This window comes from Propithecus coquereli, unplaced genomic scaffold (assembly GCF_000956105.1).
Source record: "Propithecus coquereli isolate 6110/MARCELLA unplaced genomic scaffold, Pcoq_1.0 Scaffold238, whole genome shotgun sequence".
Taxonomy (NCBI): Eukaryota; Metazoa; Chordata; class Mammalia; order Primates; family Indriidae; genus Propithecus; species Propithecus coquereli.
The window spans coordinates 2,621,312-2,645,443 of record NW_012147930.1 but is presented as its reverse complement, the minus strand read 5'-3'; the positions used below and the strand labels follow the sequence as shown (position 1 = coordinate 2,645,443).

At 37.0% G+C, this 24,132-nt stretch overlaps 1 protein-coding gene across 1 annotated transcript in view; it reads left to right on the top strand.

Moving 5' to 3' along the window:
- CSMD1 (CUB and Sushi multiple domains 1) overlaps positions 1 to 24,132 on the top strand; it is a 1,519,798-nt gene that overhangs the window by 308,221 nt on the left and 1,187,445 nt on the right. The window contains 1 exon segment of the mRNA XM_012645868.1: positions 10,229 to 10,445. Within this exon segment, the coding sequence (XP_012501322.1) occupies positions 10,229 to 10,445 (217 nt within the window).

The window sequence follows — 24,132 nt, the reverse complement described above, 5'->3', positions numbered from 1 at the left end:
TGTATCAAGAATGATTGTTCAAGTATCCGGGTGGATACGGAAGTTGAAGCCTGCAAGAGGGGGTGAAGAGTGTAGCAACAGTGTAGATAATATGCTTATGGAACCCGATGCTCTGGGGTTTCATGGTACTAGATGCAAGTACTCAGGAAGTGCCGGATTCGTTGCTGACTGAAATCGATTTGGGTGTACGTGGAAGCATATTCTTATCACTTACGATGTTGTTACCGCGGGGGATGTGCATACCTCCCTGCCCTCCATAAATTCCCAATGGCCACACAAGAAGCACTTAATAGGAGGCTAAGTGCCAGCAGCTGGTGTGGGGATATCTCATCCCCAGCTAATGAAGGCTGTTGTAGAGCCCTTATCCCCATGAATTCTCTGCCTGAATGCACAAAGATGCTGAGGACAAGTACAAATGTAAATCTCAAAAATCTGAAAAATGAAACATGGTGGTCTGTGCAGTCAGCCATGTACATGGTGACAAACGTCATGGTTTAATTTATGTAGCCGCTGTGCAAAAATCATGTTTCTTTTGGTCCAGATAGACACTAAAACCAAATATAAATCATAATATCATTTCCCTAAAATGTAGGGGAAGCAGGCTAGTGTGTGTGTGTGTGTGTGTGTGTGTGTGTGTGAGAGAGAGAGAGAGAGAGAGAGAGAGAGAGAGAGAGAGAGAGAGAGAGCGCGCGCGCACACACGTTGTTGATGCAGTTCTAAGACTAACGCCAGTGCACCAGAAGGGGTCCGTTGGTGACTGAGACCCTCCTGTAGGCTATGAGAATCCAGACCACAGCATCCTCTCCAGGATAATTCACATTTAGGGAAATGGGAACAGGAGAGACATTAAACTGAAGCCTGAAATGCTATGGGAATCTCGTATGGTCCATTGGCTTATTTGTCCAAAAAAGACAGATACGAACAGACCTGTTTGTGCTTTTTTTGTAAATTTCAATGCAGTCTGTGGGAGATCAATTCCTTCACATCAAGCCCATAAAACACTCCCTAGGATTTTGACTTCTCTGCCCTCTCAGCTCCACCTTTCGGATGGCCTGCAGGGGAATCTCGGTGGTGCCTTGGCTGTTAGTCCTATGATTTGGGTTCACATCCCACCAGGGGCAGAAATTGATTGCATATTTATTTCTCATTTTTAAAATGTATTTGCTAACTTTCATATGGTTAAAAAAATCTGTTTATGATTTTTCATAGTTTCAGTCTCCAAATCTATAAAATGTTTCACAGCAACAAAAAAGCTCCTTAATTCTCCTTCTTCTTACTTCTCTCTCAGAGAGTTTGCATTACCTTCAAGCCTCCCATGTGTGAATAGATCAAGGGGCTGTTAGTGTGACTTTTTAACATTTCAATTTCTCTTTGGGGGTAAACTCCACTAACTATTAAAATAGAACGTGCTGTGGGAATTTTAAAATGTGTCTTGTTTTAGAAATCATCCTCTATAGTTGGAGAAAGACAGAACCGCAGCAGTAATACATCTGCATGGAAAGAATTTGTGCATGGCTGACCGGGATGATTAATACCCAGGAACAGTCAGTTGGTAGTTTTATTTGACGTTTTTTAGTGAGTAGCACTGAATTGATCCTATAGCATTGTGATTAAACTACACCAATTAACATCTTAGATTTTAAATGTTTTACTTAGGGAAATTATTTTACTACCTCTCTCTGTGGCCACTGTGTTGAGACTGATTGGCACTTCCTTTGGCTTCTCCTGTATTAAAGCAGAAGTATCACATACTGTGGTTTCAAATTTGTGAAACAACTCCGTCCTACTGATCCCAAATGACGTGTTTTTTCACTAGAAATTTCATTTAAAGATAAAGAAATATCTGACACACGATTTAAAATGTTAGTTCTACAGAGTAGGGAGGAAGAGAATTATTTTCATTGGCAATGAATGGTGTGTTTCTATGAGAAAAGTAGAATTGACTTCAGGATAGCTTGTAGTACTGAAATATAGATTTGAAGTCTCTGAAGGAAAAGACTTAAATTTAGATGGTCTCCTGTTTCAGGGAAAAAGTCATTTATTTCAAAAACACCAGTGTGGGATTTGGGAACAGTGGATAAAGCAGTGCTTATTTGTTTTGTTTTAATTTGGTTAGGTATATAACCAACTTCATTACTCAACATCTCTAAAGTCAAGTCACTTGGCTGTTGCAATTCTACCATTGCAACAGTACCATAGTATGGGCTGAGAGGGCACATGGGATGGGCATCAGCAGGCCTGAGGCGCCCACAAAGGCATCCTCTTGGGTGCAGTGTTGTCCCAGCACTTAAAGTACAATAGGACAGAGCCCAGTAAAGGGCAGGTCTCACTCATCATTGTGCACATAAAATTCTCTTACAATCAGGAGGCTCTCTAGCGAACTATTCCTTTTTTAAAATGATAGTAGCAATTTTTTTTCTTTCCAGCTTCTACTTCTATTCAATGTGCTTTATCTACAAAATGGGCATCCTCCTCATTTCATATCTGCAGAAAGTGAATCTGATACCCATGAAGTGACTTGTTCAATGCTCCACGCTGGAAATCAGTCACATTTTAGTTTTTGTTTTCTTTTTTTATGTATTTACTTTTCATTGTAGTAAAATATACATAAAAAAATTTACCGTTTTACAACTTTTTTATTTCAGAATATTATGGGGGTACAAACATTTTGATTACATATAATGCCTTTGCCTCGCCCAAGCCAGAGCTATAAGCCTGCCCTTCCTCCAGACAGTGTGCTCTGCACCCATTAGTTGTGAGTTTACCCACCCCTACCACCCCCCACACCTGCCCAGCCCCTGATGAATATTACTTCCATGTGTGCACCTAAGTGTTGCTCAGTTAGTACCAATCTGATGGCGAGTACATGTGGTGCTTGTTTTTCCATTCTTGTGATACCTTATTTCAAAGGGTGACCTCCAGCTCTATCCTGGATAATATAAGAAGTGCTAGTTCACCATTGTTTTTTACTGTTGATTAGTAGTCCATGGTATACATATACCACATTTCATTAATCCACTCATGTATCGATGGACACTTGGGTGGTTTCCACATCTTTGCAATTGTGAATTCACATCTAGTTTTGTTTGATCGAAAGCCCAGTGTTTTGCTTTGTTTTGCTTTGGTTTTTATGCCCCTACACTATCCCTGCAGTTTTGACAATTTGTCTCTTCAGAGTGGGTAAGATGCTGAATGACTGTATTACCGTTAATGCAACAATTCCTCTGTAGGTGAAAACATTACAGCACTGGAGTACAAAAGCTCCCAACCCTGGGCACAACAGCAGAGGAAACAATGTTGACATCATTGAGTCCAGACCTGACTCACTGCAGCCTTGCGCTGCCCTGAATTATGACCCTTTTCTAGAATAAAAAGGCAGGGATGCCAATATACATAGGAGCAGCATATAGGAGAAAAATTAGCTCCAAATAAAGCAGGGCATACTTAAATTAATCTAAGGAGCTGTCGACAATCCAGGTGCTAAATAGGATGGAGATTATAGGATCCCAGTTTTTGGAATCAAAATGACAATACCTGCATTCTACATGTTTTCAATAATCACCTGGGGAGAATATATGCTTAATGTTTCTTTAAGTACCACTGTTTTCCATTCTTTCCATATGGGTGTGTATATAGATTTAATTTGTGCCACCACTACCTCCCACCCATACACCCCAACACACTCACATGCTTCAAACATTGAATATTGAGTTCCAGACACTGTCCTAGAAATGGGGATATAAACAAGACAAACAATATCTTCACTCTTGGAAGGTTTACATATTAGTTTCAGAAACAGATAAGCAATGAATAAACAAGTATATAGGATATTTTCACAAAGTTATAAATGCTACAAGGAAATAAAACCGAGTGTAGGGTCATGAGTAATTCTGGAGATGGGTTGCTGATGCAGATGTGAGTGTTTAGAAAGAGCAACCCACACTGTGAGCTGAGGACGTGTGAGATATGGGAAAATCTAGAGAGGGAGCATTCTGTGAAGCTAGATTAGCATGTGCGAAGGCCCTGTGGCAGGAGCAGGCTTGGTAAATTCAAGGAAGGGAGAGAAGTTAAGCAGACCAAACCTGCAGGTGGTTATGAGAACAAACTTTGGTGGAATGAAGAAAGATTGTACTCTTCTTTGTATTTACACAGACCAAGGAAAACATCCATTTTCTTTTGTGAGTGACAGAAATTGGGTCCCTGCTTCTCGATCACAGGATAAGAGCTACCTGCTTGGCTTTGCTTGTGCGCTGAGTTGTGAGCAGGGAAAAGTGGGTTCCTTGGCTCTATTTCGGGCTCACACGCCTCTGGCCTTTTCATTCTTCTTCTTTGCTCATGTAATGAGTAATCTCCCCTAAGTGCTTGGGATTAAAACCCGACCAAGTACCCTAAGGCCTCAGCCACAGTCACTGATATCAGCTGCTCCTGGCACTCTGAGAAATAGAGCACTTTTAAAGCTTCCTTCAGGGCATGTTGTTCCTGCAAAATGCCTGAAGACTTCAATTTTGAAAACCCTTCATCAAAGTCCCAGGAAGGGCATTTTAAGTCATGGTTATTCTACAATTAATCATTTTCCAAGTAATGCGGACCCTGAAATAACCCAGATAGATAGAATATAATGCAGAGTTTAATGCATATTTGATGTGTTTACCCCTTCAGAAAGTACTTATCTGATCAGGGAAACTTCCACTTCCATCACTGAAATTTGAAACCCCTTGATATTTGAAATTCTGGAGCCACTTAAAAGTCTGTCATATTTCTTAGTCATTAAAGAAAATGAAAAATTCATTGAAAATCACAGTGTACCATTTTCTTTTACTTGTGAGTTGCTACACAGTTACATCCAACAGAAGTAGGCAAGTTTTAGTCTTGCCTACCGAGATACAGTATAGTTTGACCACAAAAAGGTCAAAATAAAAGAAGCTTTGGAGGTCAAAAATCTGGTTGTACAAAAGTAATTAAATTAATTTTTATTTGCATGGTAATTTACATAGACATGAAAACCATAAATTATCATTTTCACAGAATGAATCTAGGAAATGAATGGAGACTGCCACTAAGTGTAATAAATATTTACATTTTTTTCTCCTCTGAATTGTGTTGTTTTAAAAACAAGCCAATGTGGCAATCTGGGTTCATTTCAAACAAGATATAAACCATACAGGCCATTTTGATATCTGTCTACTTTCAATATTGACACTGTTGTGGTAATAACATAGCTTCTGTCCCCAGTCTATTTTACACCCAAAGCTATTTACTCTTTAAAATGATGCCAGGCCACGCAGTTGGAGATGATCTTAGATTCCCAAATCTTAGCATCTCCAGCCCTGTTCATCGTTTGTCATGTGACTTGTTTCCTTGTTGGTAGAATTCAGTACAGCGCATCATTTCCCCACATGGCTTTCTTCACATCCTGAACAATATAGTCCATATCTTCCTGAGGTCACAAAACCCAATTTCATGTCAAAATATCCCTGATGGCCAAACATTTTCTCTCAGAAAGGGATTTTGCACAGCAAAGACTTTCCCTTATTATAAAATCTCATCTGAATAGATATCATAACAGCTAGCGGAGCAAAGGCTAAGCTACTTTCTACTTCAAAAGCTGTGCAAGAATTAGATGCGATCATATAGTCGAAGTGCTTGACACATGAGTTTAACTATTAAAATCATCTCTACTGCTCTCTAATGGTCACTGAGCCCAGAATTGAGAGAAACAGCCATGCCATCCATGGGTGGAATCTAGGAAGGTGTTTGTTTATGTATATATTCACTCATCAAATGCTTACAATGAATTAGGATTAATCACAGATGAATCATTTCAGGAACTACCTTATTCTAGGAAATGAAAGGTATGTGCTTCTATAATACATCTCAGCCAGAGCAGGAGCTCAGGAGAGGTACAGACCATGCGTGGGGAACGATTGGGGCAGAGAGGTTGGTTCATCCTGGAAACGATGAGGGCACCAGGCAGTCCTCTCAGCCAAGACTGATTTTCAAAATAGGGAATTGTTCTCGGCCACAGTGAGCCTGACCTTTACTGGAATAGGTTTCGCAGGCTACAAGAGGGGTCCTGCTGTCAAACCACCATCACTTCTACTGCTCACCAGGGTATTCTTCCTGTAGGCTCCTCAGGTAGAGAGTGGCACCTACAGGTAGCCTAGGTCATCTCCAAAGCCAGACACATCCTACTTCAGTTCAGTCTGTAGCATTGGCAAGTATTTAATCCAAAACCAAAGTGCTCACATACAAAACATGAGGTGATACAGCACCATTAAGAGTAGATCAGAAAAGTGTTCTGTAAGATTATAGTAATAATTATCTTTGGGAATGAGACTGTGAGTGATTTTTATGTTTCTAAATTCTGCTTTATACATTTTTTCTGCAGTGGGCATAAATTCCTTTTAAAGATGGGCTATAGTTAGGGTCCCTGAATATCTCAAGTTTCCAGTCTGTATTTAGTCAGTATTTTATTTTGTAATCTAAGCTATTTATTGTGATATCCATTAAGATTTGATGAGTGTACTTGAATCACACAATGTATTGTATTTCCCAACACTTTCGTCCACAGTGATGCAGCTAGGATGTGGTGGGACAGCGCTAGTTTTGGGTGTCAGAAGACCCTGCTTCATTTCTGAGAGAATTTAGTCAACTCACTTCATTTCCACCTGCATTTGAATTCTGTAAAATTGTGATGTGGCGTTGCTTTGATGGTCAATTAAGATTATATGTGAAGATATATTTTGAAAACAGTACCTCACTCCAAAACTATAAGGCAGGATTAAAATGACTGGAATTAATTCTCTCTATTTAAAGTTGTGGTATTGAGTTCTTATCAATTGGGTGGAAATCCACACAAAATTAACTTTCTATGAGTCCACTATATCTAACATCCTGTTGATTACTTAAGATATGAATCAGGTGTTTCATATGTTATAACTTAATTGCTAGATAATTTAGATACCAATTCCTTAAAATTATGTTATGCATTCAAATTTTCTCATAGTAGTTTGTTTAAATTATGGCACCAAATACTTATCCATGTGCACCTTATTAAGTGTACGTCTCTGTGCAATGTGTATTTTGGTATGCATACAATTTGTATATATGTATATAAAATGGAAACACATCAATATCAGTGGGAAAAATGTAGATATACATATATATTTGTTCCATTGATATTGATGTTTTATTTCAAGGTAACTTTCATCATCAGTACTTGAAGATAAAAGACCATTAGATATTTTCTTTCAGTAATAATTGAATTTTCAATCCCTACAAAGTAACAACTCTCTCTTAAGTAAGATATTAAAATTATCAGTGAAACTGCAAATTACTTTATTGCCCTGAGGAAATATAACTTACAAATGGATTTACAAGAGATTCATTTAAGCAACATGTTAAAATGCGATTATGTTTATGTATTTAAAAGTTTGTCCATTAAATTTTTTTCTAGTTAAAGTAGTCTACTTATTTGAAGCTGTATTTAAGGACAGCATTTAAATCAAGCTTAGATGTACATCATTAAAAAAAATCGATACAATCTTTGTGAGTACTCTGTAGAAGGCAAGTGCTGATTAAGGTATAAGAACCAGGAAAAAGAGAAGTACCACCTTGTTATAAATCTAGTGTCTATATTTTTGTGAGCTTTAGGCTTTTGATTCTGTTGCATTGGCTATTTAGGCCTGCACCATTCAAATACTGTCTTAATTACTGTAGCTTCATGGTAAGATGTATTATTATATAGCAGACCAAATAAATCAGAACCTATTTTAGATATAGGTAACTTTAAAACCTTCTCCATTGGTTACAATGGACAGTCAAGGATGAGAGTAACTCAGCTAAGAACTTTTGGAAGTGTTCAAAAGTTTCTGTCAGGGCCTGTGGAAGGTCTATCTCCTGATCAAATGTGTCTCACTCTGCGTAATGCACTGTACTGATTGGTACCTCAAAAGAGGCCTAAATGTTACTTCCAGGAGAAATCTTCATATCTGCTAATCTGGTTCAACATATTGGGTCTATAATGGTAACGACCGTCTAGCTGACATCTTTTTCTGTTGAATTTATTTCTCTTTTCTCCAATTTATAATCAAGTCTTCCCTTTTTTTGATTTACTGTGAAGTCAAAATTGCTAGATAAACCAGAAAAGCTATTTTCTTTAAAGGCCTTTCAAAACCCAACAGCTTTAATATCTACTTGTTACAGTGTCATTGTTAGACTTAAATTTAGTGGAAAATGGGCTTCTTATTAGTTCTCTGGTTTTAAACTCATAAATCCCTTTCATTAAATATTTTTCATTAAGATGTAGGCAACTCCCACGTACAATACATTTGATAGTATTACTGTAGAAGATTTGAGCTCACTGAGACCTCCTATTGTAAAATATGTTTTTAAATATAAAATGTAGTTGAAAATAATGTTCCGTTTGCAGTTCAGCAGTAAAAGCTGGGATAATACTTGTGTTCAGATACTTATGCTACATACGATAATCTGAATACACCCAGTTCCCTTTAAAACTTTCTTCATATATTAAGTGTCAAAACATTTAAATATATTTAAAACATGTTGGTGAGGAATGGTCAGGTTAGGAAGTAAAGAAACCCTTGCAGACAGTTTTCAGGAGCTACTTAACAGCTCATTTCAGACAAATGAAAGATTTGAGAGGAGTCATTTTGTTCTCACAGGATGGTAATGTTTACTGTTGAAACGATTAAAGTGTGTTCATCAGCACACAGTTAGAACGAGGTATCTGCCTGATCTCCATCTCCGCTCTCTCTCATTCAGGCTGATTGATCCGCACATAGAGGGGCAGGCAGACTGTCAGAGGTAACTGCGCAGAGAAGGAAATTAAACAACCACAGGGACCAAGTTAACATGGCACAGAAAGCTCGTAGGTGGGAAGTAGTTATGTGGGGAGGGGACGTGGACCAAACAGGTAAATAGGGAATCACCGAGCAAAGGTAGGTGGATGCAAAATCAGGAGTAGCAGGAAAGAGATAAACTGGTGAGAATGAGAAGGAAGGGATTTCAAGGTGTCCAGAGGTAGAAATAGAATTGTGGTCAGGTGTGTGGCTGTAACTAACCTCCTAGAAGCTGTCCTTTCAATGATTACCCTTGTAGGAAGCCTGAGAACTGCAGTTTGCTCTAGGGGCCTGTTCTCTGTAACTGCTCTGGAGGTCTGAACATGGCCAGAGAAGCCGAGTGTGAGAATTGATAACACAACATCTTGGGAGCAGAGGAGAATGGAACCAGTCCCTGGGACCCCGCTCAGTGCCAGCGGTGGCTTCATGGTGCTCCATCACCATTCACTGCCATCATGTTCCCAGCAGCGTGTTGTTGATCTGAAGCTCGGAGGGTAGTCTAATTCCACCTGTGAAGGGAGGTTAGGACAAGAGGCATGAGTAAAGAGTGGGGTGTTCTGCAAAGCTGCTTAGGGAAGTTTAAAACACTTCTTACTCCTTTTAACTGGGAGCCTTTTCTTTCTTTTTTTCCATCATTTGGACATGAACCTTCCCTTTTCCTCCAGCCAGCAGGTCCTACCTAGGGAAATAGAAGGACACTGACGGAGGGGGTGTCCTCTCGTTTTGCTGAGCTGCTCTTTCATTTGAGCATCATTTAACTTCTCTTGTTTTATGCCTTTTATTTTAAACTGGATAAGCTCCATGTGGTCTCATGTTATTCTTCTACACAGTAGGACTTCTGCCAGCAAAGGTGCAAATCGGTAGTTAGCATATTGCCCATGATTTTTCCTAACTTCTCCTACTGACACACAGGGCAGTGGCTTGGTTATATTCATACATGTGCTTTAGTATGTGCAGAGTTGAATAATGTTTATCTGTAACTTCATTTCCCCCAACAAGGAACTTTTGCACTGAATGTTTTCAGCATGATGCTATGCAGATAGCTGGCACCAAATGTGTCCCCCATGTATTGAAGTCTGATATTGATGAGACTGTATTTGAAAATATCAGAAATATTTCTCCCCAAATTTCTGAGTTCCCAGACTTGTTATATTTTCCTTTCCTTGCCATCTTTTGCTGTTGTTGTTCTTTCCCTAGCTTTTAGCACTGAAGAACTCTGTGACCATTTGTTATTCAATATCTGTGCATGAGAATCACAAAACAAGTCATTACAAAAATTGACCAAAATGGTTGGACAATTTTTAAAAATCACAGACTAAAGATGGCCAAAATAATATGCTGGGTTTTTTTTGTGTTTTCTTTTCTAGGTCAAAACTGTGGAGGCTTAGTCCAGGGTCCCAACGGCACCATTGAGAGCCCAGGTTTTCCTCATGGTTATCCGAACTACGCTAACTGCACCTGGATCATTATAACGGGGGAACGCAATAGGATACAATTGTCATTTCATACCTTTGCTCTTGAAGAAGATTTTGATATTTTATCAGTGTACGATGGACAGCCCCAACAAGGGAATCTAAAAGTGAGGTAAAGTGTCGGTTCTTCATTTTATAGATTAGGTAGCACTGTTGCGTACTTGGGTTCTGAAATCTAATTGGAATTAATATTTAAAGTATCAGAAAGAAAATTTAGTTACTATAAAGAAAAATTAATGTATATTTATGTCAAATTGTGCATTTTCCCTATACTTAAAAAGGTAAGTTCTTATCGAAAGTAATCATTGACTTCATTTATAGATATCAACTTGTTCAAGATCTGTAAAACAGTGTTGTCAAGGTAATTTAAGTAAATTTATAATACACCATTGTTTTCAACTATGAATTTGAGAGAAAAGTACAAAGATAAATGTTTGAGTACAATTCAGACAATAATAAAAGCAGCTTTTATATTGTCAGAGAATAAATTCAGTAAAAAGAACATAGGAGGTGGGTGGGGGGAGAACATTCGAGAATATTGCATTCTTTGGAGAATTTTTGGTTTAGACAATCATGGCATATTCTATTCATTATGAGGTTTCTCTTTTGATCTATAATTTTTACCATGAATAAAGCAAAATGTTTTCTGAAATGATTTTAAATTAGGTTTTTCATTTGTCAACAAGGGAAAAATAATTGTACCTGCACAATTATATCCATTCTTTTTTCACATTGGCAAAAGAAAGAGGAATGTCTTTTTCAAAGAAATCAGATTTTCTTAACTAAATCTATAAACTTATTTAAATCCATAACATATATGGCAAGTCATGCCTTTCTCTTCTGGTTTTAAAATTTTGTATTAGAGATTAAGTTTGTTTAATATATGAAGGCATGTAGAAAAATTGACTGTAGGCAAAAGAAGTTTTAGAGTTTAGATAAATGAAATAGTATTGATGTTAATGCCAACAGTAATGCACACAAAATTCGTATACTCCATTCGTGATTTTGTGAGATGAGAAAAAAATCTCTAACTACAAAAACTGATTTTATTTGTACATCTAGTTTTAATATTTATATCAATATCTATTAACTACATAGTTATATGAAATATAAACTATATTTTATTAATATAGTCTCAAATGTATTTTATTTGCATTTTCTTTATGCATTTTCAAATGTAAAACATCTTATAGTTTTTCCTGGGTCATCTACAATATCTGTTGTCTGTTCTTAGAAACGTTTTTCTATTTTATATATTGCAGAATGGTTATCTATTTTCTGAATCAGGTAAACTTTTTTCCTTGTATGATATTTATAGTTCTGCATTTGAATGTTTAAACAAAGTATTTATATATAAAATCCTTGCTAATTTGATGCAAGATTTCTCATTATAATTCTTTCTCTTTTAAATTTTAGTTATTTATTTATTTTTTACTTTTAATGCTAGTAGGGAATAGCGGTAGGTTGTAATAGTTGAAATATTTGTTTTAAAAAAACTGTAGTTTTGGCAAGAAAGGAATAATTTATTTTACTGAAATACCAATGTGTGTGACTATGTTAAAAGCAATTCTTCTCTTTCCATTAAAAAATGCCTTGTAAGTATGTACTCTTAAAAATACTTCTATTTTCCTTCTCTAAGTATTTCCATTTCCTATACTTCTTTCGTATATAGGAAATCTGTCTTAATGTTAAATTTGATTGACTATTTTTCAACGATCTGTTATCTCTTATGTTCCTCTGGTGTTATTATGATCATTTTATGATAATAAATTTAAAGTTTAGAAAATAACATTCCTCCCATCTTTGGTATTGTAACAGATCAACAGTAGAAATCTTAGGATTAGAACAATTAGATTCACTATATTATATTTTGAGGTTCCAGTGAATAGATATAAATTGATATCTGTGCCTCAGAGAGCTTTATGAATATTGGTGAGTTATTGGTATCACGCCAAGGCTCTTTGACTCACTCAATTATTTTCAGTAGAGGAAGGAAGGGAGGTTGATAAGAAAGAGACTTCCTGGGTTCACATAAATTCCTCAGTTACCTACAAGTTTTTATTTGAAACAGAGGACAATATGTCATATTTCTAACTGTTTCTTGTCCTTAAATTTAGTAAAATGCTTTCATCTCGACATTAAATTGTATAACTGTCTTATCTCCACCCTAAGAATGCCATCCTGAGGAGACAGTCTATGGGTATCCAGTGAGTCTTCCGGGGCTGCTCCAGGTATCACAATACAAATAGGCAAAACACATCCAAAGACTACTCGATGGGTCTCTGCTGATACAAAATTTTAGATAAATAGGATGAGAAACAGGACTGTGAATATTGTCAGGGAAAACACATGAGAAAGTGTTTTCTCTTTCAATATTCAGCATCAGTTGATGGGCAAAGTAGTTATAAATAGTATCGGATTCTAATTAATCGTTGGAGGGGAGTACGCTAATGTTATTTGTTCCCCATTATATCTTGGAGCAGTTGTTTATTTCTCAAACACAATTAACTACCGACAATTAAAGCAGCTCTAGGATTTAAAGGAAGGATAGTCTTGTGAGAGAATTGATGTAGGAACTGCAGATCCACTGAGCTGTCAGGAAAGTTATTACTTAGAGCTGTCATGGTCTGTTATTGTTTTATTGCTGCACAAAAGCTGCTATTAGTCGCTCAAAATGTGCACTAAGTGAAAAAATATTGAGTTGTTTTGTTAAACAACTTGAGCATTTTATTACGAGGAAATTTATTTTGTTTAACCACAATAAGGATTTTTTTCTAAATACACTTAAGATGTAGATTTAATCCCCAACAAGGAAATCAGAGAATTTGTAGTTTAGAATCATTGATGTTTAAGTTACAATTATCTTAAAGTTTTGTCAGGAATATATTATTTACCATACCTTAACAAAAAAAAAAACTTTAAGGTTAAAAAAATGCGATCTATATTATCATCTTGGATTATTTCTTTAATACAAACATACCCAACAACACGTATGTGATTTGTTCCCCCATCAATAAATTATACTTTAATATACAGACATTGAGAGCTGAAATAGGACTTCTCTTATTAAGGACAAGGGAATAAAATTTGACTTAAAATTAGAAATAAAAATCTCATCCTTGAGTTATTTAGAATTAAAAACATAGCTCTTCATTGATTTCTATGAGCTGCCAGATTATTACAGTTTTTTTTTTTTTAAATCTCCGAACTTTATTGACTCTACACCTTCTTTTGCTTCTCAAAACTACACAGAAGTCCAACCGTGGAGTCACCAAATCCTAATATTTTTATTTTGCAACATCTCGCCACCTGTTTTGACCCTCACAGAAAATGCTCCAACGAAGGCTCTTGTCCTCTCACAGTTGTCCAGCATGTACTGGGTGAGGGATGGACCAGTGCAGTGGCCCTCCAGCCCTGGGCTCACCTCCCTCTGACCCGAAACACCTGCTGCTGCCCTACTCCTGGTCTCTATTGCCAGCAAGATGGACAGTTCTAGTAAACATGATCCTAGCAGTCAAGAAGCTTCGTGGTCTGACTCCAAACTGCATTCTGACTTTCAGTTTCCTCTTTGTTCCCTGTGGAAGTTTTCTTGTTTAGTAGAATGGATTTAGGGGCGACCCCATGACCTGACCTCAAGAAAGAATATATTTGTCATTGCTCTCTCCTTGGCTTCCTCTCTGCCCATCTAAATGCTATCTGTAGTCTGAAACCCAATTAACATGACATTTATTTCAGGAAATCTTCCGTGTGCACCCCAAATTAAAAAAACATGTAAACATGTTCTTTTTTTCTGAACTCCTTTAGCACAGCCACTGAGGTAACCTTGAGGCATATACTCCTTTGAACTCACACCTGTTCTGAAGTTGCCTGTCACTGGGGCTTGCATATCTCTGTATTCTTGGAAGCCTACTAGAACATATATCCTCTGAGGCCAAGAAGTGTGCCCTGAATGTGTCTTCTCCTGTGGTGATGGATGTGTTGACTTTCAAAGAGTCAATAAATCTTTGTGGGAGGTTTTGACTTACAGTGTTTCTGATTCAGGGCCACTCATCACTGCCTCTGTGCACATAACTCAACATGACTTAATGTGACTCTCTCCTACGTGAGCGTAGTTAATTGTTCCATGGGGTAACTGATAGCCAGCGCATGTTCCCTAAATGTGAAGTGGCATTTACTTGTCCCAAATCAGGAAATTATTGAAGTTGACATCAATTTCCAGCTGTGATAACATTATAATACTGAAGGTTGAAAAGAAATTTCATTAGAAATTCAAGGAGCAAATAAAAGCAAACCTATAAAGGAAAATGGTACCATGCAAATGTCGAATATCAGGATATGTTATTTCATGATTATTGTCGAATACGAGGCCTGGGAAAACAGCTGTGGCAGGTATCAGCTTTCTCGCTCTCTCTCACTTTCACAAGATTACCCCAATTTTCTGCAATGATGATAATAAAGAGGTTAGAGATGAATGCAATGCGGCCACTAAAATCAGGAAATCATGAATAAGTATTGTTCAGATATCACAGTTTTTTCCAGTTTTCTTGAACTGTAATGATGTTTGAATGCATTAAACACATTTTAAAATAAATTGTGTACAGTTAAGAGTGTACAGCACTAAGAAACCTGCATAATATTAACTATTTCTAGTGATGTTTGAACTTAGGAATGTTCGAGGGCTAGAAAAGGGTTGCAGTTGCGTTATGACCACATCAGACAAGAGATCTGGCATTGCCTAAATTCTGCCTTCCTGTCCCCATTATCTCTCCAGGGTACTGAAGGAGCCATTCACAGATGAATGGGCAGATAAAAATCAAAGTATTATTTTATTTTTAGCTTGGCTGGTGACTAATGCTCCGATTAGGACTCTGATATTCATAGGATTAAAAGCTTGTGTCAAAGCTTCTAGACTCCAGCTTCATAGGAACCCCGGATAGGAATCTCGACATCTTGTTGCATTTGGCCAGCCATGTGGTCAGGACTGAAAAGAATGACCAGCATGTTTGGCCAGCACAGGTGAGGGAGGACCCCAGAATCAGGGGCTTGGCAGCCCAAGGGAGGGTGCAGTGGAGAGCCTACCCCCAGCACAGAGGTGATGGCACCCAGGAAGGAAGGAACAGGCCTCAGGGCACAGCAGCCCACTCAATGCTTAGGAACCTGGTTAAACAGGCTGTTGTACCTTAGTGAGGACACCAAATGGGAACAGTGGAGATGTTTAGTCTTCTCAAATAAACATATAACGTTCCCATAATTATGATTTTGTCAATGTTCTACATACAGATTTTTAGGAGGATGAAATGTAACATAATTTCCCTCAATACATCTTCCATAGTTCTTTTGTCAACGTATGCTGTAAATTAGAAATTCACAGGCAAGCTCTGTGATGACTGGGTAAATTTGAGTGTTTTTGTTGTTGTTGTTACTCTTGTTGTTTTGGTTATTTGCAGTCAGTTAGAAAGGAGAAGGCAAATTAAATCAGAGGTTTCAGGATGAGACTAGGGACAAGTCATGGATATATATAATTCTCTCCTTCCCTAAGTGATTTTAGTATGCAGCCTTGGTTGAGAACAACTACGTGTGTGTGTGTGCGTGCGTGTGTGTGTGTGTGTGTATTCACAAAACTCATATTTGTTAACCAAAAATATAAAACTACTAGTAATGAGAAATCCTAGAGATAAAATAATAAAGCATGCAAGGGATATAGTAAGAATTATGTTTGCAACCCCATAAACAATTTTTCTCATGTATTTATTTGAATTCTGACGGACCCCCTCCTCATACTGTGGTGGTGTGTTCTGCTATAGCCCAAACTGGTGGTTCATTTCCATATCTTGGCCATTTTGAAAGTAGCAAAACCATATTCATATGGGCAGAGAAGTATTCTGGGCATTCATAAATATATGTGCAGGTAAAAATTATTCCAATACCTCGACCTCTTAGGACATTTCTCTTGTAACAATACAGACTTGAGGAAAGGCACCCAGATACTCAGAAAGGGAACTGAAGAACAAGAAGATAGCTGAATAGTTTGCAACATGACTCCATATTTAGCAGACAAAGACATTTTGTGGATTTGATCATGGAAACCTGAAAGTGACAAGATTTTATAAAATATTACATTTTGTCTTCATTACTTATAGCAAAATAAATATAAATAAAAATAGTAAAACAGAAATGTTCTGAGTGTCTTTTTAGGCAAGACACTTGATTTATAAATCATAAATAAAATAAATGAAAAATTTGACTTCCTAATGTTTAAATAATCCAAAAGGCAAATAGCAAATTGAGCAAAAGAATTTACAATAGGTATGAACGGCAAAGAGCTGGTTTCTTTAATTTATAAGATGTACTCTTATAACTATAAGAAAAAAAATATTTAATTGAAAGGCAGGTCAAAAACATATAAACAAAGAGTTCAAATAAGAGAAATTCATGGCAATAAGTGGATTTAAAGTTAGTTAAAACGATGCAATAAAAAATTCACCATTTTGAATGGCCAAACTTTAAAATTTGATAACTCAATGTTTTGGAAGATATGGAACAAATGCTATTATATTCCATTGGTAGGATATTAAATTGCTGCAATTTTTTGTATAGAAATTTTGATATTTTTCTCAAATTAAAAAAATACAAACGTTTTCATTCAGCAAGTCTATGCTAATAATTTATTCCACAAATATACCTTCAAATATGACAAAATATATGTAAGGGAACATTTATTGGTCCATTTTAATAATATTTCAAATAATTGAAGAATGTCTACATATCTATCACTAGAGACTAGTGAAGTCAATTAGAGTATCATAATACATTGTATCACTAGTATGTAATACAATGTACCATTGAAAATAGTGGGATCTTTAGCCACTGTTATGAAAAATCCTCCAGATATATTTTATATTTAAAAATAAGCACAATATCAGAGTGCATGATTTCTCTCAAGGTTTTATTCTCTTGTAATAAATGGTGTATGATAACTCATTAAAAAACATTAACAGTGGAATTCTAACGAAAGTGGGGGCTCAGGAATCCTGACCTCTACATGATTTTAACACATTGCAGTGATTTCAGCAGGGGCTACAGGAAGCTCAAAGAAGGGTATATAACCCACCTGGAGGCTCACAGAGGGCTTCCTGCCAGACAACATCATTTAAAGCAAGGTAAAAGATTGCCTTAATCTGGAAAAAGTAGGCCATTTTAATGTCCCTGGCAGGTCAGGGGAGAAGGAGAACTTTCTTTTTTTTTCTTGTAAGAATGTGTTTTGCGTCTTTGCAGTTCTTATACTGAATTATATCTACATCTGTGTCTATCTTTGTGTGTGTCCACCTTTTATATATCCCTATACTTCTATCAGTCTTTCTGCACTGGGGGAAATTTTATGTCTGTCTCAGGGGACATTTGGCAAGGTCTGGAGACATTTTTGTTTGTCACAACGGGGTGACAGGATGCTGCTAGAATCTGGTGGGTACAATCAGAGATGCTGATAAACGTACTACAATACACAGGACATCCCCTCGTGACAGAGAAGTGTCTGCCATACAGTGTCAAAAATGCCAAGGCTGCAAACCTCTGATTTATAGCAGTATCTGCAATTGTCTATCTATACTACTCCCGCATCTGTCAGCATTGTTTCTGCACTCAAGGCCCCGTGCTGAAAGAGGTGAACTAGAACTAGCTGGCAGGAGACGCTGTCATCACTGTGCAGCACAGTGGTAGCCAGGCAGAGGCCGGGAGGATGCTGGACTAGAGGAAGTGACCAGAAACGAGAGGTGGAATCTGGGATTGTGTCAGCAAGGAAATGGGCTTTCCACAGCATTAGGCATAATCAGATTCCACGGAGAAATCATTTTTGTAATCATTTTATATTGTCTCTCAAAAGGAAATGAAATTATTTTATGTTTTCGTCCTTGGATTCTGGGAAAAGGAACATAGAGTGTCAAAAAGTCAGTAAGATGGTAATTGACTTTTCTTCTTCATGGTAGCGAATCTGCAAAATTAGTTTGTTAAAATGGCTTACTGGGAAGTGATCCATATTAATAAGCAATAAGGAGCTAAAATAATCAGATTTCCTAGAATTTCTAGGATTTTAGATGAGCTTTATGTGGACAGCCCACACTTGTAGTTGAAAGATTGATTTCTATGTTTAAGATTTACTTTTTTTTTTCTTCATTGCCCCCCGCCCACCTTTTCAAGTGTTTCGACGGCAAAGCCTAATGCTGATTTATCCTTTTGTCCCCTGTAGTAGCTGAGCACTTAGGACATGATACATGAGTGAATTTTGATTGGATAAATGCATTAGTTGTTTACAAAGTAAGTTTAAAAGAAATGGATGCTATGGACAAAAATATGTTGGCTATCCACTTTTAATTCACGAAATTAAAAATCGAATACGATATTACTTAGAACATGAAACACTTCTTTGTTTCACCATAATAAACACACTCACCCATCCCTTTGCATAGAAACACGAGGCACTTTGTATTTGAACATAATAGAAATAATCAAACAGGCAAATATTTAACTCAAATTTCTTCTTGCTTCTATCATTTCTTGCTTACCTCCAGGAACCTGAAGTATTAAAGGAAGCAAAATTCAGAAATCTGCTCAGGGATTCAGGGTGTGAGAGCTAAGTGAATAAAGTCTTCAAATCTTCCTCTTTGGGGCGTGTTTTGCCTACAGGGTGGGTCGGGGCAGGCAGGTCTCTGCCTCTCTGGAGTGAAGCCCGCTACAGAGAGCTTCCTCGGTGCTGTGCGGCTGCCCTCCTCTCCCTAACCTCACCCCCTGGTCGCTGACCCTAATTGGATTTCCCTGGCTCCATACCTCGAGTCTAGCTCTTGTTGACCTCTGTCTCACAACCACTTTAAGATCAGACAATTTTCTCTCTAAAACTTATTTTCAGCTCAACTTTCCAAGCTCAAAGATTGTATTGATCTCACACTAAATCCTCAAACAGAAGGCTTAGGTTTACGACTATTGTTGGGCGACTACTTACCTCCATATACTTTATAACCTATCCCTGTTACTTTTTCCTTTAGAAATCCCTAGTATTAAAAAACCAAAACCAACCAACCAACCAACCAACCAACCAAACAAACAAAAAACCAACATTCAAGGAAACCATTCCCCAATGAACAGGGTGTACGTTCCATTACAGAGGGAGAATCAGAGAATATGCGGGACTAATGCATGTGAATATTTCACACAGCCTGTAACCTTTCAGCCAAAAGGGGAAAATTGAGCTAAAGGAAACCTTGGCCTCCTGAAAACTTCTGAAAATGTCTTTCTGTGAGAGATGGCTTCTCAATTTCTCACAATCTATACATGGGTCCTTGAGGACATTTTTCTCTGATGGTAATATAAATTCTTACAAGTCCATGATAATCCCTTCAAAATTGTACCAAGCCTGTCTTGAATATGATATAGATCCTTTAATAACTATGTTTTGTAGCTTAGGTTTAATGGCTTTCACACTTTTTGTGCTTATGCAACAGAAAATATTTTTCAGATATTTCTAAAATCCAAATGTTTGGTATATGTAGTGGTTTTCTGTTTGTTTATATGGTAGAGTCTGGCAGATTCTACTTTTGACTCGTGATGGTTCAGGTGGAGAGGAAGTGGTACATATGTAACTTACAAAGGTAGAGTAGTTGAGAGTATGTTACTATCACTGTGCTCGTAAATATATGTTCATTAAAATGAAAGACACCCTCAAAGAGTCGAGTGCTTTCAAATGCAATGTATGTTGCTTACATAGGGATGTTCAAAGCATAATTTAAGCTTTACATTGAAACTTTACCCTCTAAATGAAACTTTTTAAGACATAGTATAATAAATTTATTTTATGATTGAGGAGAAAATATTGCTCATGTCTTTTTAAACAGATGAGCCCTGACGGGTAAGTTCTCTATAGACTGTGTGTGTAGTGGCCCCTTTAGATAACAGGCATTTGAGTATATATCCATGAAAGATGCCAGACCAAAAGGCACAGTTTATTTGAGAAAAGCTGTCAGCTCAAAAGGGAAATAGTTGAAAAGACTGAGGGAAGTCCAGGAAATAGCTGCAGTAGAGGAAGATTAACTGGCTTTTTAAGGACATGACTTAAGCAGTAGAAGATGAGGGCATGCTTGGTAGAAGCAGCTGTGTGTAGGCTCCGTATCCCCTTCCCATATGTAATTTTCTTCCTCTTGGCATTTCCCCTGGCATGTCCCTGTCATGGCTGTCTTCCCACCTGTGGCTTCCTACTTTGGCCCATCCATCTAGGAGAACACTTTCTTTTTTAGAATGCCCCTGCCATTATTCCTGTTTTCTCATGAGCTCCGTAGCATACAAACAAGCTAGCTGAATAAAGTGATGATAACTAACTCATCCCTTCCAAGAGTTCTTAATTTATGAACATTGCTATTACCTAGCAGTGTCACATTCCAGTTTTAAGTGCCCTCACTTCCTTCACCAGCCTTCCGCCCTCAAGGAAGTGAATGTAACCTGAAAGGCTAAGATGGGTGTGATATGAACCCAGGGGTCTTTGTTGGTGATTTCCTCACTGGACAAGCATCACGAACTTGAATGCCTGCTCATGACAGCAGAGAGACAGACCGAGAGTTAATCTGAGAGGCAGACCAGGTGTAAGGCAGTAGTGGAAGAAATTGTGGCGAGCTGGAGAAGAATCGTGCCCCATGTAAATGCAGCAGCTGCTGCTCAGCTGAAACCCGCAGTTGCCAAGCACAGATGTGGGCCTCATCCAAGGTTCCAGATCTTCCATTGTTTAGCAGCCGAGAATCTTCATTACGTGAAATCCTCTCATTTTTAAAATCCAGCACAGGCCAAAGGAAATACATCTGGGTAGTAGCAGCTTGCCACCTCTGCTCCAGAAGGTTAATTAACAATTGCAGCCTCGTCGACTCTGTATGTCGGTAATTCCAGAGTGATCAGAAAAGGCATCCAAAAATCTTCTGGCCCAAAACGAGGTGGCATCTTTCTAGGTTTCAGTTACTGTTCTTTGGAAATTGAGAGATTTGACAAGATCTCAAAGGGTTCTTCTACAATAGACTAGGCAACCCTTTTCCCATTATATCTTGGGTTGTAATGATACGGTTTGACATACCAATAGTGTACTTATATGTTGTTAATGTCGTTCCATGAATAAAGGTTATCTAATTATTAATATAGTAGTTGATTTGCCAAGTTTTTCTACAGATCTCATATTTTGGTTTCCTAAATTAGAACTCTGGTATTTAAATAGCCGAACTTACATAGGATACATTCTAGATATCTTTACAAGTGCAGGACACAGTCATTTTGAAAACTGCATTAACAAATAAACCTTTAATTGTAATTCTTCACATTTTTAAGGTATAATTAATAAACAATATAGTGCATATATTACAAAATTAACATTTGATGAGTTTTGACATACAACCATGAAACTACATCACAACCAAAGTAACAAATATTTTTTATCACCCACGAGAGTTTCCTTGTGCTCCTCCGTAATCCACCCTTCTTCCTACCCTTTGTTGCTAGGCAAATGCTGATCCCACTTATGTCACTCTGAATGAGTTTGCATTTTCTAGAATTTTATATAAATAAAATTAGATGATATGTATTCTTTTTTGCCTAATTTCTTTCATTCAGAATAATGCTTTTGAGATTCATCCACGTTTCTTTATGTGATAATGGTGCATCCATTTTATGGATGTGCCACTTTTAGTTTATCATTCATTGATGGACATTTGGTTTGTGTTTTTTTCCAGATTTTAGCTATTACAATAATGCTTCTATGATCATTTGTATAAAAGTGTTTGGTCAAATGTAATTTCTCCTGGGTAAATATTTACGAGTAGAATGGGTATGTCATATGTTTTATGTTGAACGTTTGAAGAAATGGCCAAAATGTTTTCCAATGAGGTTATACATTTCACATTTCCTCCTGTAGTGATGAATTTCAGTTGTTCCATATCTTTGCCTATATTCAGTGTCCCAGCCTTTTTAATTTTATCATTGTAATGAGTGTATAGAGGAGTGCCACCTTATTGTGATTTTAACTTCCATTTCCCCCACGACTACTAATGCTGATATTTTTTCATGTGCTTGTTCGTCATTCAGATATCTCCCTTTGTGAAGTCTCTGTTAAAATATTTTGCCCATCTTTACCGAGTTGTCAGTCTTCTCTTTGAGTTCTAGAGTTCTATTCAAGATACGATTCTTTGAAATAGGTGCCACAGGTAATTTCTCCCAAATTTATTCTCTTAATTGTATATTTTTAACAATAAATGTTTTAATCTTGAGAAAGTCTAATTCATTATCATTTTTTCATTTATGTTTCATAACTGCAAAGAAAACTTTGCATTTAATTGATGTTTCTATGTTAACCTTATATCCTATGATCTTCCTAAATTCAATTGTTACTTTTGGTAGTTGTTTTGAAGATTCCCTGAGAATTTTTTTATGTAAACAATCATATCTGCACAGAGGGATGGTTTAACTTTCCCCTTCTTGCCTTCAATTTTTGTGGGTGCTGTATGGAAATGGCTAGCACCTTCAGCACAGTGATCATGGAAGTGGTGAAAGTGAACATTTCTGCCTCCCTCTGATCCCGATGTGGGGGCAGGAACAATGAAGCCATTCATCAACTTCTATGACACCACTAGGAATTGCTCTTACCTCCAAATCTACCCTTCTTTTCAGGAGGCAAGAGCACACTCTTTTTTCTTTCTTCCTTGGGTACTACACCTCAGCCTTAAAGGTCATCTGTGGTCCCTATTACTGTTATCCCTGTGTTTTTAAAATTCCCTTTATCCCTCTTTGCAATTAGTCCTCTGCTAATTAATTATTCTCTGTACTAATATTTGCCTGTTGAAGTTACTGGTGGAGTTTCTGTCTCCTGACTGGAACTTGACTAATTTGTGGAGTGTAGATTCTTTATGGATGTCCTTTCTCAGTTTGAGAAAGGATGTTCCCTAATGTTAGTAGTTTGCTGATGGTTTTATTATGAAGAAACGTTTAAATTTTGTCACATGCTCTTTCTACATCAGTTAAAGTGGTGATATTTTTGTCTTCTTTTTCTATTAATTTGTTCAATTACATTGATTATATTTTTTTAATGTTGATCCAATCTCTCGTTCTAGACAAAGTCTGCTTGGTCATGTGATACTGTCTTATTAATTTTACGTATTGTTAGGTTAGACTTTCCTAAGAATTCTTATGTCTATATACATGAGGGGTTTTGGTGTATAAGTTCCTTTTTTGGTAGCCTCGTTCAGGTTTTGCTGTAAGGTAGAGGGTAAACTAAACATAAAAATTAGTAGAACAGTGTTTCCTTCTCCTCCATTTCTAAAAAAAAAATTGTGAATTTTGGTGTTATTTATTGGTAAAATTCAACAGAGAAAGATATGTGTCTGGAGTTTTTTGGGGGAATCTTAAAAAATTAATTTAATATATTTTATAGATTTAGGGCTGTTCAGATTTTCTCTTTCTTTTGCTGTCAATTTTGGTAAATTATATTTTTCAAGATATTTTTCCACTTAATTTCCATTTTTAAATGTATTGCTGCAGAGTTAGTAATACAGGTTGAGCCTCCCTGATTGGAAAATCCAAAATGAGAAATGCTCCAAAATCCAACATTTTTTGAGAGCCAACATGATTCCAGAAGTAGAAAACTCTACACCTGCCCTCATTTGATGGGTCACATGTATTTATTAAAAATATGGTATAAAATTACCTTTAAGCTCTGTGTATAAGGCGTATATAAAATATAAATGAATTTTGTTTTTAGAGTTGGGACCTATCCCCAAGATATCTCA